This window comes from Nansenia antarctica (assembly GCF_963989245.1).
Source record: "Nansenia antarctica genome assembly, chromosome: 1".
Classification (NCBI taxonomy): Eukaryota; Metazoa; Chordata; class Actinopteri; order Argentiniformes; family Microstomatidae; genus Nansenia; species Nansenia antarctica.
Window position 1 is genome coordinate 66,788,036 of NC_137674.1, and position 13,217 is coordinate 66,801,252.

Genomic DNA, 13,217 nt, shown 5'->3' on the forward strand with positions numbered 1-13,217 from the left:
GCAACAGAGTGATCTCAAAGAAGAACAACACAGCATGCTGTAGGCTACAATAGAACAGAAATATGATTCTAATTCTAATGTGTCATAATAAGCCAATTTCGCCAGTGGATTATGACGCGTCATTTTCTTTGGCAACCAATTTCTGACATAACCACGCCCCCCGCTCGGTTCATGGGTCTACAAATCAAATTCATTTGAATAGATTCTCCCTAATTAATTACAGTTCTTATATTTTAGACACACTCCACATGGTGGAAATTAAAGGGAATTTCTGGACTTTCTCAATTATTATTCAAGGATGTAAATTCAACCATGATGTATTCCTATGGGAAACATCCACTTGTTTTAAAAGGGAAGATTTAAAATGAATTAAAAGCCCATATTAGCCAGCCTGCATTGGAAAGCAAGAAACACAAATGAAGCATTAAAGGCACAACCTGGGTTTTGTTTTGTTTTTCATTTAAATGTTTAGGCAGAATATTACTTATAAATGTCTAATGAGCGTAGTACAACTGTCTTACCTTAATAGCATCCGAAATCAAAAGTTAACTAACCCTTCCCCTGCCAAACAGTGGGGTGCAAAGATTTGGGCACTCCTGGTTTAAATGTCTGTTACAATTAATCTCCAAGTGATTGAAAGCAAACCTGAACACTAAATGCTACAAAGTTAAACATGACACCTTTCTGCCAATTTTAAAGCAAGGTTTCTTTTTTATTATAATAAAAAACGTTTTACTCCAAGGTGATTTACTCGGCTTCAATGAGTCAGCTGAATATAATTCTAGGGTTGAACTATATATTCTGAAGTAACTCCATGCCTTCTAAAGTATCCGTATATATTATTGAAAATCTGTGGAGAAATCTCAAACATGCCGTGCATGCAAGAAGGCCGAAGATATTATTTCTGAGCAAGAGGTGTTCTGCCAGGAAGAATTCCAAAAACAAGAATTGAAAGACTCTTACTAGGCTACAGGAAGTGTTTGCAAGCTGTTATAGTTGCCCGAGGAGGAGTTACAAACTACTAGCTGACAGGGTTCCCAAACCTTTGCACAAGGCCTTTTTCCTTGTTTTATTATTTTGAAACTGTAAGATAAAAGATAAAAATGTATCTTACTTTAAAATGTGATGAAATGTGTCATGTTTAACTTTGTACCATTTAGAGGTTAGGTTTGCTTCTTTTCACTTAGATATTCATTGTAAAAGGCATTTTGACTAGGGGTGCCCACCCCACTGTATAATACCCAAACTAGAAGCTGCCAGAAATGTGGCTGAAAAACCAATTAAGAATTGCACCTTTAAAAAGAAGAAACCAGCATGCCAAGAAACATCAATCAAAAAACGCTACAGATACTATACATTTCTCCCTGAGATTGACTGGGATTTAGAGTTCCCAAAGCTACTGTGAAAATGTACCCTTAAACCATACATCTATCGTATTCTAGAAACTAGTTGATAGTTTTTGATCATTGATAAGTGATAAGTGATAGATGGCAAAAAATAAATAAAAAAACCAGCATTTATCCTAAGCATTTATCCTTAGCCTGCAGCTGTGACTGGAACGTGCCACCAAGCGATTGGGACACAGTTTGGTTCACCACCAGCCCCGACCCGGCAGTGGTCACAAAGTAGTCCCCAGACCAGTTAGAGGTACCTTGAGAACACAAGACCAGAACAGTTAGAGGTACCTTGAGAACACAAGGAAACAAGATGCCTTAGAGCTGATAGATGGGATCTGTTACACTGGATTTCAATAAAGAATCTGCGTAAAATGAAAAATGAAATGAAAATGTCCTATTTGTGTAAAGTCGACACATAAAATACCCTCAACAGCTATGCCTAGAGATACAATGGGTGATGCTTCAAATGATATCTGAGCAAACAGGTTTTTATTTCAGATAGGGTTGGGGACAGTTGAATTTCAATGCAGTTGATTCAGGAAGTACATTTATTTATTTGTTTTTTAAATCAATGATTGCTAAAAGGGCATTCATTTTCAGTGACCTCTCAATAAATTGGATTTTTTTCTTTTTTTTTTTCAAAATATTGGAATTGTGAACTCAAATCACTTCACAAATTCAAATTGACCTTAACCCTGTTTTTGAGAGAGTGAATCAGTGGTCAAACAATGATTCACAATGCTTCCTAAGGATGACTTAAGGACTAATGTTGATATATCTCACTACTGTTGAGTCTAGGAGAGAGGTGTATTACCTATGTAGGCAACCTTGTCTGTCACCATGTACTTGTTGTGGTTAACTCTGGCGAAGGGTATTTCCTTTTGCTTGGGATTGGCTGGCACAACGAAGATTTTCTGGAAAATAGAGAAGCAGAAATGGTACCATAAGCGCTTTTTAAATGTGACATCCTGTGCCCAATGACTTGCCCATATTGTGCCTAAACGTGTCATACTCTCAACCAAGTAACCAACACATACATATCTGCTTACAACCTAAAGAAGACACTGTTCAACACCCAAACACCTCCATCCTTTCTGGACGTAGCTTATTAACAACATAAACAAAACAATGTCGATGAATCATCAACATGAGGATTATGTCTAAAAACTAACGTACAGTAAAGTGACAAAATAAGAAAGCAACTCTTAAGTCTAGGCCTACTCACCACCTGGATGTCCAGCCTTCTCTTGGGTTCCTGGACCGAGGCCAGGGAGCGCAGGAAGGGCAGCATGATAGGCTGTGTGCTGGCCCAGCCAAGTATATCCAGCTGCAGACATCAAATCCATCACCCGGAAACGTGATGGACCATACGTCATCATACCGCGCCTGCATATTTGCATAGGCTACGTCATCGCCTTACTACGGTGGAAACTACGGTGGAAACCATGAATCGCCTTACTACGGTGGAAACTACGGTGGAAACCATGAACACATTTCCAGCAATGGATTTGGTCACAGACAGAATTTGTGTTATTTTAGCTGTTTACCAAAACATCTTAGTTACAGTCATACACAAGTTACAGTCATATAATGCATATGAATGAATGAATGAATCTTTATTTCGAACATGATTTAAAAATAAAAATAATAAATAACAAATAACTAATATGTAGAGTACAGTCCTATCAATTGTTCGAAAAGGAGTAGGAAGAAGCCTGTCCTACCCCTGTTTATACTTAACAATTATGCTTACATTATATAATCCAATTAATTAATACATATATTTCAGTATCATCCGTTCTAATACTTTTTCATTAAAAATAATTTAAACTTTTTTTTAAATAGAGCAATAGAGCAATATTTCTGAATGTCAATGACCCCAGGTGTGGGACTTTATTAGGTCAAACAGGTTTGAGGGGTCAGGCAAAGGACTTGGTGGAGTCAGGCAAGGGTCAGGCGATCATCGTTGTAATCCATGGAGCAGGGCAGGAACCGTGGTGCAAGGTGCTGGGCTGGAGGTGTCCATGGTGCTGAGTGCCCACTGATGAGCTAAATAAAACATTCTATTTCTGATGAGTCAACAACACTAGGGCTCCTTCACAAAACCTTTACTGGAATCTTCATACACTCTGTGAATTAGTCTTTACTTTCTGATGAGTCAACAGCACTAACCCCATCCAGTGCGACATGTAGATAGCATATATTTAGAATATGTAAAATGCAAACACCAGAAATGCAAGAAAGTTTGAGGTATACCAAATGGAATTAATAACAAGTGTTACGACCCTTCTGTCTAGAGTAAAATAAGGGCTTAGGGTAGAGTGCAGAATGTACAGGTGTGTTGCAACACAAATGCCCAAAAAAGTGTACAAGGGATCAAATCAATTCAAGTTTTATTTGTATAGCTCATTTCTTACAAGATGCGACTCAATGCGCTTCACGTAATGACAGATGTTCAGTGTCCAGTGTAGTGTAGTGTTCAGTGTTGTGTCCAGTGTCCAGTGTAGTGTTCAGTGTTGTGTCCAGTGTCCAGTGTAGTGTAGTGTTCAGTGTTGTGTCCAGTGTCCAGTGTAGTGTTCAGTGTTGTGTCCAGTGTAGTGTAGTGTTCAGTGTTGTGTCCAGTGTAGTGTAGTGTTCGGTGTTGTGTCCAGTGTCCAGTGTAGTGTTCAGTGTTGTGTCCAGTGTAGTGTAGTGTTCAGTGTTGTGTCCAGTGTCCAGTGTAGTGTTCAGTGTTTTGTCCAGTGTCCAGTGTAGTGTTCAGTGTTGTGTCCAGTGTCCAGTGTAGTGTAGTGTTCAGTGTTGTGTCCAGTGTCCAGTGTAGTGTTCAGTGTTGTATCCAGTGTCCAGTAGTGTTCAGTGTTGTGTCCAGTGTAGTGTAGTGTTCAGTGTTGTGTCCAGTGTAGTGTTCAGTGTTGTGTCCAGTGTCCAGTGTAGTGTAGTGTTCAGTGTTGTGTCCAGTGTAGTGTTCAGTGTTGTGTCCAGTGTCCAGTGTAGTGTAGTGTTCAGTGTTGTGTCCAGTGTCCAGTGTAGTGTAGTGTTCAGTGTTGTGTCCAGTGTCCAGTGTAGTGTAGTGTTCAGTGTTGTGTCCAGTGTCCAGTGTAGTGTAGTGTTCAGTGTTGTGTCCAACCCCCAGTGGTCAGACACGGACAGCTCCGTTGGTGGCCAGTCATCCCTCTGCTCGGGACCACAGCTCGGCGCCTGCAAAAAGTCAGCTCTCAAAAACAAGAAAACAAGCAATAAAAATAGGGGGATAAGTAATCGGTAGACATCTGAGAATGTAGCTATTGTGAACTTTTAAATTACATTAAGTGGTTGAAGACAACGCGGCGTTTTTTAGCCCTGCCAGCTGTACATCATTATCTTTGTTTTGTCACTATTTGCACTTCTGGTTATGCATAACTGCATTTTGTTGTTGGTACTTGTACTCAGCAATGACAATAAAGTTTAATCTAATCTCATATCTGATAACGCTAAACCACATAGGATCACCCAATTAGCCAAGCCAGATGAACAAAACTACGTGCGAAACAGCCGCGTAACACATGCAACAACCTAAATAATAAATACACATCTGAAAACTATAACATGTTCATTAATAATATTTCGAAATTCTCACCTGAGCTGCATTTGCCATTGTATTTGTAATTCTTCTTCTTCTTCTTCTTCTTCTTATCAATTGCGTGTTCAAATTATTGTTCGTTAAATGTCCTATAAAATGTCGTTCAAAATCTCGCGGTTTCTCGCGGTTACTTACCGACGCTTACGATGACGCGCTCCAACCAAATGGTACATCACGTTTCCGGGTGATGGATTTGATGTCTGCAGCTGGACCCTCAGCAGACGCACGCGCACACGCTTTTCATATGCCACTCGCCTCAGCTGAGTGTCAATGTCGGCCCAGTACCTGCAGAGGGCGCCAGACCCACAGGGTTAGGGCCCTGAGATGGGGCTTTATTCATTCCATAACAGACAAACGCTCTAGGAGCCTTTTTACAAGACATGCTGGTAGGTAGAGCCATCTGACCAATGAGCTAGAGTAAGACTAATGAGCTAGAATAATACTCTCCATCAGCTTTGCCTCTCCAAAACTTCAACTTTACCTCCAGGAACACTTATCATTGAACAATACTACTAGGCAATTGTTTGTCACACATTTTTATATTTATATCAATCTATTAATTTTGCCTTTATTAGACTAAACATTCCTGAGTCTGAGGCCTGCAAACTTACTTACTGCAAAAAGAAGCTGTTAATGAGTTCATGGGCATTGGGAGGAATGCCTCTCGGTGAGCAACAAGATCATTTTGGGGCATTATTTCCCTTTTTGAAATGAACTTAAAGTGGCAGTGAAGTTCCCTAGGAGGCTGACTGACTGTTTGGGGTGTGAGAACTCTGTGGTGGGGAGATAGTTCATGACAGCAATGTAGACAAACTGCTGTGCGTCCTCCATGACACTCAGGATGGACTGAAGGTCTTCGGTCCTCCCCGCGGCACAGAAGGATGGTGGGGAGCTCTGGGGAGGCAGGATATTGTTGTTAGCATGTGGGTAGTTTTAAAAGGATAGTTCACGACACTACACGACACAGACATTATCAGCAGCAACATTTCTTTGCAAGAACTATCCCCACACATAGCGTTGGGGAGACATTTACATTTACATTTACATTTACATTTTTGGCATTTAGCAGACGCCTTATTCCAAAGCGACTTACAATCAATACATTTGAATACTAAGCATGTGAATCAGCAGTCCACCATTCGTTGCAGGAAGAGTACTCTAGCTCGGGCCCGGGGCCACTGATAGAAGGAAAAACCTTCTCCCTATTATCGCCTTCTACTAATTATTATTTTATTTATTTTTTATATTACTGGAGAAACTGAGAAACAGTACAAGGGGGGCAATAGAAGTTCTTAGGGACACAGTAGAGGGGAAAGCGGGTGTCTTTAGGAGACGTAGTGGTGAGGGTCAGAAGATGTCTCAGGAGGAGCAGTTAAGATGTAACCTGAAGAGATGGGTCTTCAGTCTACGACGGAAGATGGGTAGTGACTCTGCCGTTCTGACAGCCGTGGGGAGCTCATTCCACCAGCGGGGAGCCAGTGTTGTGAAGAGACGTGATCGGGCAGCCCGACTGCTGTGTAGAGGAGGTGGGGCCAGTCGGCCAGCCGAGGTGGAGGAGCGGAGTGAGCGGGCAGGGGTTTGGGGGGTTACCATTTCCTTCAGGTAGGCAGGGGCTGTCCCTTTAGCTGCCTGGTATGCAAGCACCAGGGTCTTGAATCTGATGCGAGCTGCTATCGGGAGCCAGTGCAGGGTGCGAAGGAGAGGGGTGACATGCGAGTATTTGGGGAGGTTGAATACCAGCCGGGCAGCAGCATTCTGGATGAGCTGCAGAGGTCTAATGGCTGAAGCGGGGAGCCCAGCCAGGAGTACATTGCAGTAATCCAGGCGGGAGATGACCAGTGCCTGGGTCAAGAGTTGCGCTGCCTCTCTGGTAAGGAATGGTCGTATCCTTCTGATGTTGTAGAGGAAGAATCTGCAGGAGCGAGCCGTTGCTGCAATGTTCTCCGCACAGGATAGTCGGTTATCCAGGATCACTCCAAGGTTCTTGGCTGTCAGGGAGGGGGTTACAGTAGAGTTCTCCACTGTGATGGAGAAGTCTTGGAGAGGGCAGGCTTTCCCGGGGATGAAGAGGAGCTCGGTCTTGTTAAGATTGAGCTTGAGATGGTGGTCAGCCATCCAAGTTGAAATGTCAGCGAGACATGCTGAGATACGGGTTGCCACGTGTACATCAGACGGGGGGAAGGACAGGAAGAGTTGAGTGTCGTCTGCGTAGCTGTGGTAGGAGAGCCCATGTGAAGAGATTACCGAGCCAAGAGACTTGGTGTAGAGGGAGAAGAGGGGCCCTAGGACGGAACCCTGGGGAACTCCAGTGGAGAGGGTTCGTGGAGAAGATAGCGATTCTCTCCAGGTCACCTGGTAGGAGCGGCCCGCCAGGTAGGAAGAAAACCAGGAGTGTGCGGTGCCAGAGATGCCCAGGTCTGAGAGGATGGAGAGAAGGATCTGGTGATTGACTGTGTCGAAGGCAGCAGACAGGTCAAGGAGAATGAGAACAGAGGAGAGGGAGGAAGCTTGGGCAGAGTGGAGGGCTTCCGTGACAGCAAGGAGCGCAGTCTCAGTGGAATGCCCAGCCTTGAAGCCGGATTGGTGGGGGTCTAAGTGATCCATCTTCCGGAGATAGTCAGTCAGTTGTTTAGATGCCGCACGTTCAAGGGTTTTGGAAGGGAAGGAGAGAAGGGATACGGGTCTGTAATTGTGGACAGATGATGGGTCAAGGGTAGGTTTCTTGAGGAGAGGCTTGACTCTGGCTATTTTGAAGGCCGCTGGGACAGATCCAGTGGATAGGGAGGAGTTGATTAGGGTGGTAAGGTAAGGAAGGATATCGGCGGAAATGGATTGGAGAAGGGGGGAGGGGATGGGGTCAAGAGGGCATGTGGTTGCCCGCTTTGATGTGATAAGTGTGAGAATCTCATCGGGGGAGAGGGGGGAAAAAGATGACAATCCAGAGATCGAGTGTCGAGGGGAGAGTTTGGAAGGGGTGTTAGCATTGTTAGTGGGAACAGTGTTAGCATTGTTAGTGGGAGGAGGGAGCGGTGGGGGGAGAAAGGTGCTGCTGATGTCGTCCACCTTTTTTTCAAAGTAGGTGACAAAGTCATCGGCGGACAGGGAGGAAGGAGGAGGGGGAGGAGGTGGATTAAGGAGTGAAGAGAAAGTGGAGAACAGTTTTCTAGGATTAGAGGCAGAAGAATGTATTTTTGAATGATAGTAGGATGTTTTAGCAGCTGATGCCGAGGAGGCGTAGTTGGCAAGGAGAGAGTGATAGAGGTTAAGGTCATCAGAAAGGCCAGTTTTTCTCCATTTCCTCTCAGCTGCTCTGAGCTCTAGTCTACAAGCATGTAGCGTTTCAGAGAGCCAGGGAGCTCGAGGAGAGGATCGAGCTGGCTTCAAGGTTAGTGGACAGAGGGTGTTGAAGGATGAGGTGAGAGCGGACAGGAGGGTTGAGGATGCCGCATCAGTGGATAGAAGGGAGAAGGATTCGACAGAGGGTAGGGAGGATAGGACAGAAGAAGAGAGGGTGATGGGGGACAGGGTACGTAGGTTACGACGAGAGGGTCTTAAGTGGTTAGAGGCTGAGAGGGAAGAGGAAGTTTTGAGGGGAAGGGAGAAGGATATAAAGTGGTGATCAGAAACTGGAAGAGGGGTAACGGTAAGGTTGGAAGTGTGGGAAGATCTGGTGAAGACAAGGTCGAGCTGATTGCCTGCCTTATGAGTCGGAGGAGAGGGGGACAGGGTAAGGCCGAAGGAGAGGAGAAGGTCAAGTACTCCAGATGAGAGAAGCTTCTCAGATTGGAAATTGAAGTCACCTAATAGTACGAGCGGAGTGCCATCATCAGGGAAGGAGCTGAGAAGGCCATCCATCTCGCCTAGGAAGTCACCGAGCTGGCCTGGGGGGCGATAGATGACGACAATGTGGAGTTTGACCGGGGAGGAGACAAAAGCAGCATGAAATTCAAAGGAGGATGTAGACAAGTGTGCCAGGGGAAGGACAGTGTGTGACCACTTGGGCGAGATGAGGAGTCCTGTGCCTCCCCCTCGACCAGATGGTCTAGGGCAGGGGTCGGCAATTAAGTTTGGCCTCGGGCCCAAAAAAATGTTGCCACTAGATGGCGGGCCCGAGCATAATCAAAGGCTAATTTAAGTAATTGATTGTTAAAAATGTGACACGTTCTAATGCTTTGACTTCTTCTAACCCTAACCCTTCTTCTTTCGAAAAATGTACACATCGCTAGTCAACTAACACAGCTTGTTTTGTGAGTCTGCTAACAATGTAAAGTAGTGTTATAGTTAACTAGTTAGCAGTCCAATCCATTGCGTTGCAGTATTTTGGCGTGACTAGCGAGTTTGTGTTGTGATTCTCAACAACGTTGAAACGTAGTTTCACCCTTTTCCATATTTTTTATGTGTGGACTGACGATGTAGCGCAGCCTAACTTATTCTAATAATGATTTAACATTGTTTTATTCTGATAATTAATCCCCCCTCCTCCCAGACAAGGTCACATTATTATTGGATTGGTTGTTTGCGTGCCGGGTGAAGTTAGCTAAACATTTAACCTGCTAGCTAGCAAGAGAAACATAATGTCACTCTCCAAAGGTCTAAAGGCGAAAGTTGACGGTGAAAACAGGGAAACAGGAATGGACAGCGAACTATACGTTCATCCTACCTCGTTTCATCAATGCAAAGCCGTTATGAGGATCACATTTTACGTGCTCACAATGTTCCCTTTCTATACATTGCTCTGTCGTTTCAGGAGCATAGATATGCACCACCATGATCAAGCGGATTCTGCGGGGGGGGTTTTGCGACGATTTTGTTGTCAATGTTTTTCAGAAAATTAAACTGAATATGCTTTGTTACTGTTCATATGTGTGTTGCAGTCACATATACGTACACATTACATTAGAATGATTTACTGAGCTGGTGTTGTTTTTTTCAAACCACACACAGCATGTCGGCTATTTCAGTACCACGCGTTGTCCACCTACTTATGATTCACTATGAGGGGTTCAGCGTCAGTGCGCTTCGGTGCACCCCACTGCCTGATTGTCTGTCCCTCTGTCATTCACTCTCAACATGGATAAAAGTACAATAAGCATTATTCAGGTGGAGGTAGATTCTCTATTCGGACATTATAGGCGCTATATGTGGGACTGTCGGTCCGATATTGTAAAAGAAAAAAAAAGTGGATTCTCAAAATAATCTGCTGGGCCAAATATTATTGGTGATGGGCCAGCAATGGCCCACGGGCCGCCTATTGCCGACCCCTGGTCTAGGGGAATGAGAAAAGGAGTAGGCGGCAGAGAGGGCTGCCGGTGTAGCTGTGTTTTCTGGTGTGATCCAGGTTTCAGTGAGAGCAAGGAAATTGAGGGCCATAAGAGATGCATAAGCTGAGATAGCGTCAGCTTTCCGGACCGCCGACTGGCAATTCCAGAGACCGCCTGCGGCGATAAAGTCATGGTCAGTAGAAACTTTCAGTGGCGGGCGGTGCATTGCACACCTAGGCCTTCAGTGATGTCCGACACATTCCTACCTGAATTATTCTACCTCTTAATACCATCGTTATGACGCCATGGCTCTAGAAACTAGACAGAAACACAGTATAACCGGGCGTTGCATCACCTTAACATAGTCAGACAAGTACAACAGAGGTATATTAATATTTCCGAAGCATTTTTAATCAATAAATCCGCATTTACAATGAAGAGTGTTAAACTAACATATTTAAGATCGCTACATTACCCACGTCTGTCGTCTCGTCCACCATAATAGCGACAAAGGGTGCCTTTTTAATCTCCATTTTGATCTCTTCTCCCATCACTTCAGCAATAGCAAAAATCTGGTCGTTTTGTATTTTGCCTGACGTCCCAGTAAACACTTTGTTTGTGGACAGGTGGTAATGTAAATCTGGCTTTCATCGTGTCCCCTAAATGAAAGTTATTGTTTACCCAAAAACAGGACACAATCGATCAGTATTATCGATCAGTCAACGAAAGGGTGACACTTGTTCGTTGAGCTGTAAATCCACTCGCGTGTCCCCAAAGGTGTTCAAAAATCCCACATCTACCGGCATAGTTACGCATCTCAATAGTGAATATCAATAGTGCGTATCAATAGTGCGTATCCAATCAAAAGACGTGCTGGGTGCTGACATCATTGAGCCTTACAGCAGGCGCCGTTGTTGCTATTGCTCACCAACTCGAAATCTACGTAGGTTTCCACTAGGAACGCCACAGGTTTTCTCGATCAACGTTAAGTTACAGGTCGTATCCGCGGCACGGTTTATTGTGCAGGCGGGCAGATTTTGGAGCCCCCTGGCAACACATTTTGATTGGATAAAAGCTCTAACATAAAGGCCAGCCCTCCAAATCTCAATCGGAGACTGGAAGCAGCGCAACCAAGAGGAAAGCTATGAAATGAAGAGAATAGACTATGGGGAATCATTAATACATATTTGTGGAAAAAATATATTAAAATAAAATGTATATTCTGATGATGTTTAGGCCAGCAGAGAAGGCCTTGCTGGCCCTGACGGCACACCACTGGTAGAAAGAGGTGGGTAGATGAGATTGGAAGGTTTGCGAGGGGGGATGTAGCATCTAGGTGTCCTCCTGAGTGTCAGAAGAACAGGGATAGGGAGAAAGCACATTGTGGCAAAAGTCTGTAGAGGGGAAGAGGGCTAAGGAACCAACAGAACTAGGAGTAGCTAAGCGCACTCAGTAGACCGGAGTGACTAGAGAAGACAGCAGCAACACTACAAACAACTGGAAGAGAAGGTACTTAGTACCCTGGCTTCTGGCTTCCTCTCAGGCCTTCCTCGATGGACTCCCACAGATAGACTCCCGTCTTGTTGTCATGAGTCTTAGTGTCAGGAGGCTGTCGCAGAGGCTGTCGCTCTCAGACAGGCCAGATATTAACGACATACTATAGTAAATACACTTATATTAATAATATCATAATATTAAATCACAGAATGGACCTATCGCTAAGCCACGCCCCCTTTGAAAACTCGGACAAACAAACAACGCTTCACTGGCATTGACTGACTGACCGACCGTGACTGAATGACATTCAATGACTTACAATGGCGGGAGTTGGCAAATTTCTGATTTCTGATTTACCACAGCAAGTAATAGACATGTTTTTTGAAGATGACAAGAATATTTAGTCTCGAAGCTTTTCACCATCAGATATTAGCGAGTTGTTTGTCCGAGTTTTCTGCCTGTTGTGACTTTTGCTGTGATATGATTGGACAATTTCTATTCTGGTGCGTGGCTTCGTGATAGATCCATTCCCTCAGGATAGATAGACGCTGGAGGCCGTGCCGTTGAGTGGCAGCTGCATGGGCGTGTCCTTGTTGTAGGCGGTGGAGTAGCTGCTGGGCCAGGGGGAGGGGATACTGATGACGTCACTCTGGCCCAGATACCAGTAGGCCTCGAAGATCTTCCCCAGGTCTTCAGCCAAGCAGCTGCAGTTGTACACCACGGCTCCCAGCTCCTTCACCTGAGCAGGGACACAAGAGAAGACATACGTTTCCCAGTGTTTCAACCAACACTGATCTTTAGAGGTATTTTTTTCAGAATCAATGGCTATATAAAGTCCTAAAAATGTATGTACCAATCCTAGATAGCCCTAACCCTAACATAAAACAATGTCTTCCTCAAACGACCACAAGTATTATGTTTAGAATGGTGAGAGGAACAACTTCTTCTTCATTTTCATTTTCCCACACTTGAGCTGACAGATTTGTTTTCGAAAAATAAAACCGACTGTGTCATAGTATCATGTCAGAGTGGCTTTGGGACATTGGCTTTGGGACTTACTTTAGACACATAAGGGTTGTCAGGGTATATACAGGAATCTTGAGGTTAATTTCAATACCTTTCTAAGACTTTTTAAAGACCTTGTCAATATTTTTCCAGACCTCACCGCCACTTCGAGCTGTAACCGTTTACATCAGTGACACCTTTAACTTAACAGCTTTAGTTTGCAATAGACTAGACCACTATCATACAACAGAATTTCCCGTTCATCTTAGTTTTTTAATAAAACTAATACATTCACGAACTTTTACTAAAAGTTTTTAGGACTCAAACTCTTTGGACAGAGTCTAATTCAGAAAAATACAAAATTCAAGACCTCATAAAATCGTGATAATACTTTTTAATACTTATTAAGGGTCTTGATTTTCCCAAAATTGATTTATC

At 43.9% G+C, this 13,217-nt stretch overlaps 1 protein-coding gene across 1 annotated transcript; it reads right to left on the reverse strand.

The window, feature by feature from the left end:
• Nucleotides 1–1,517: 1,517 nt before the first annotated feature.
• Nucleotides 1,518–12,788, reverse strand: LOC308152256 (5'-3' exonuclease PLD3-like; the record flags this gene model as incomplete). Its single annotated transcript, XM_080525184.1, has 7 exons — nucleotides 1,518–1,651; nucleotides 2,212–2,311; nucleotides 2,623–2,724; nucleotides 5,250–5,301; nucleotides 5,771–5,910; nucleotides 12,310–12,513; nucleotides 12,777–12,788. 7 exons carry the CDS (start codon nucleotides 12,786–12,788, stop codon nucleotides 1,518–1,520), a joined length of 744 nt encoding a protein of 247 aa, XP_080381310.1.
• Between the last annotated feature and the right edge of the window lie 429 nt (nucleotides 12,789–13,217).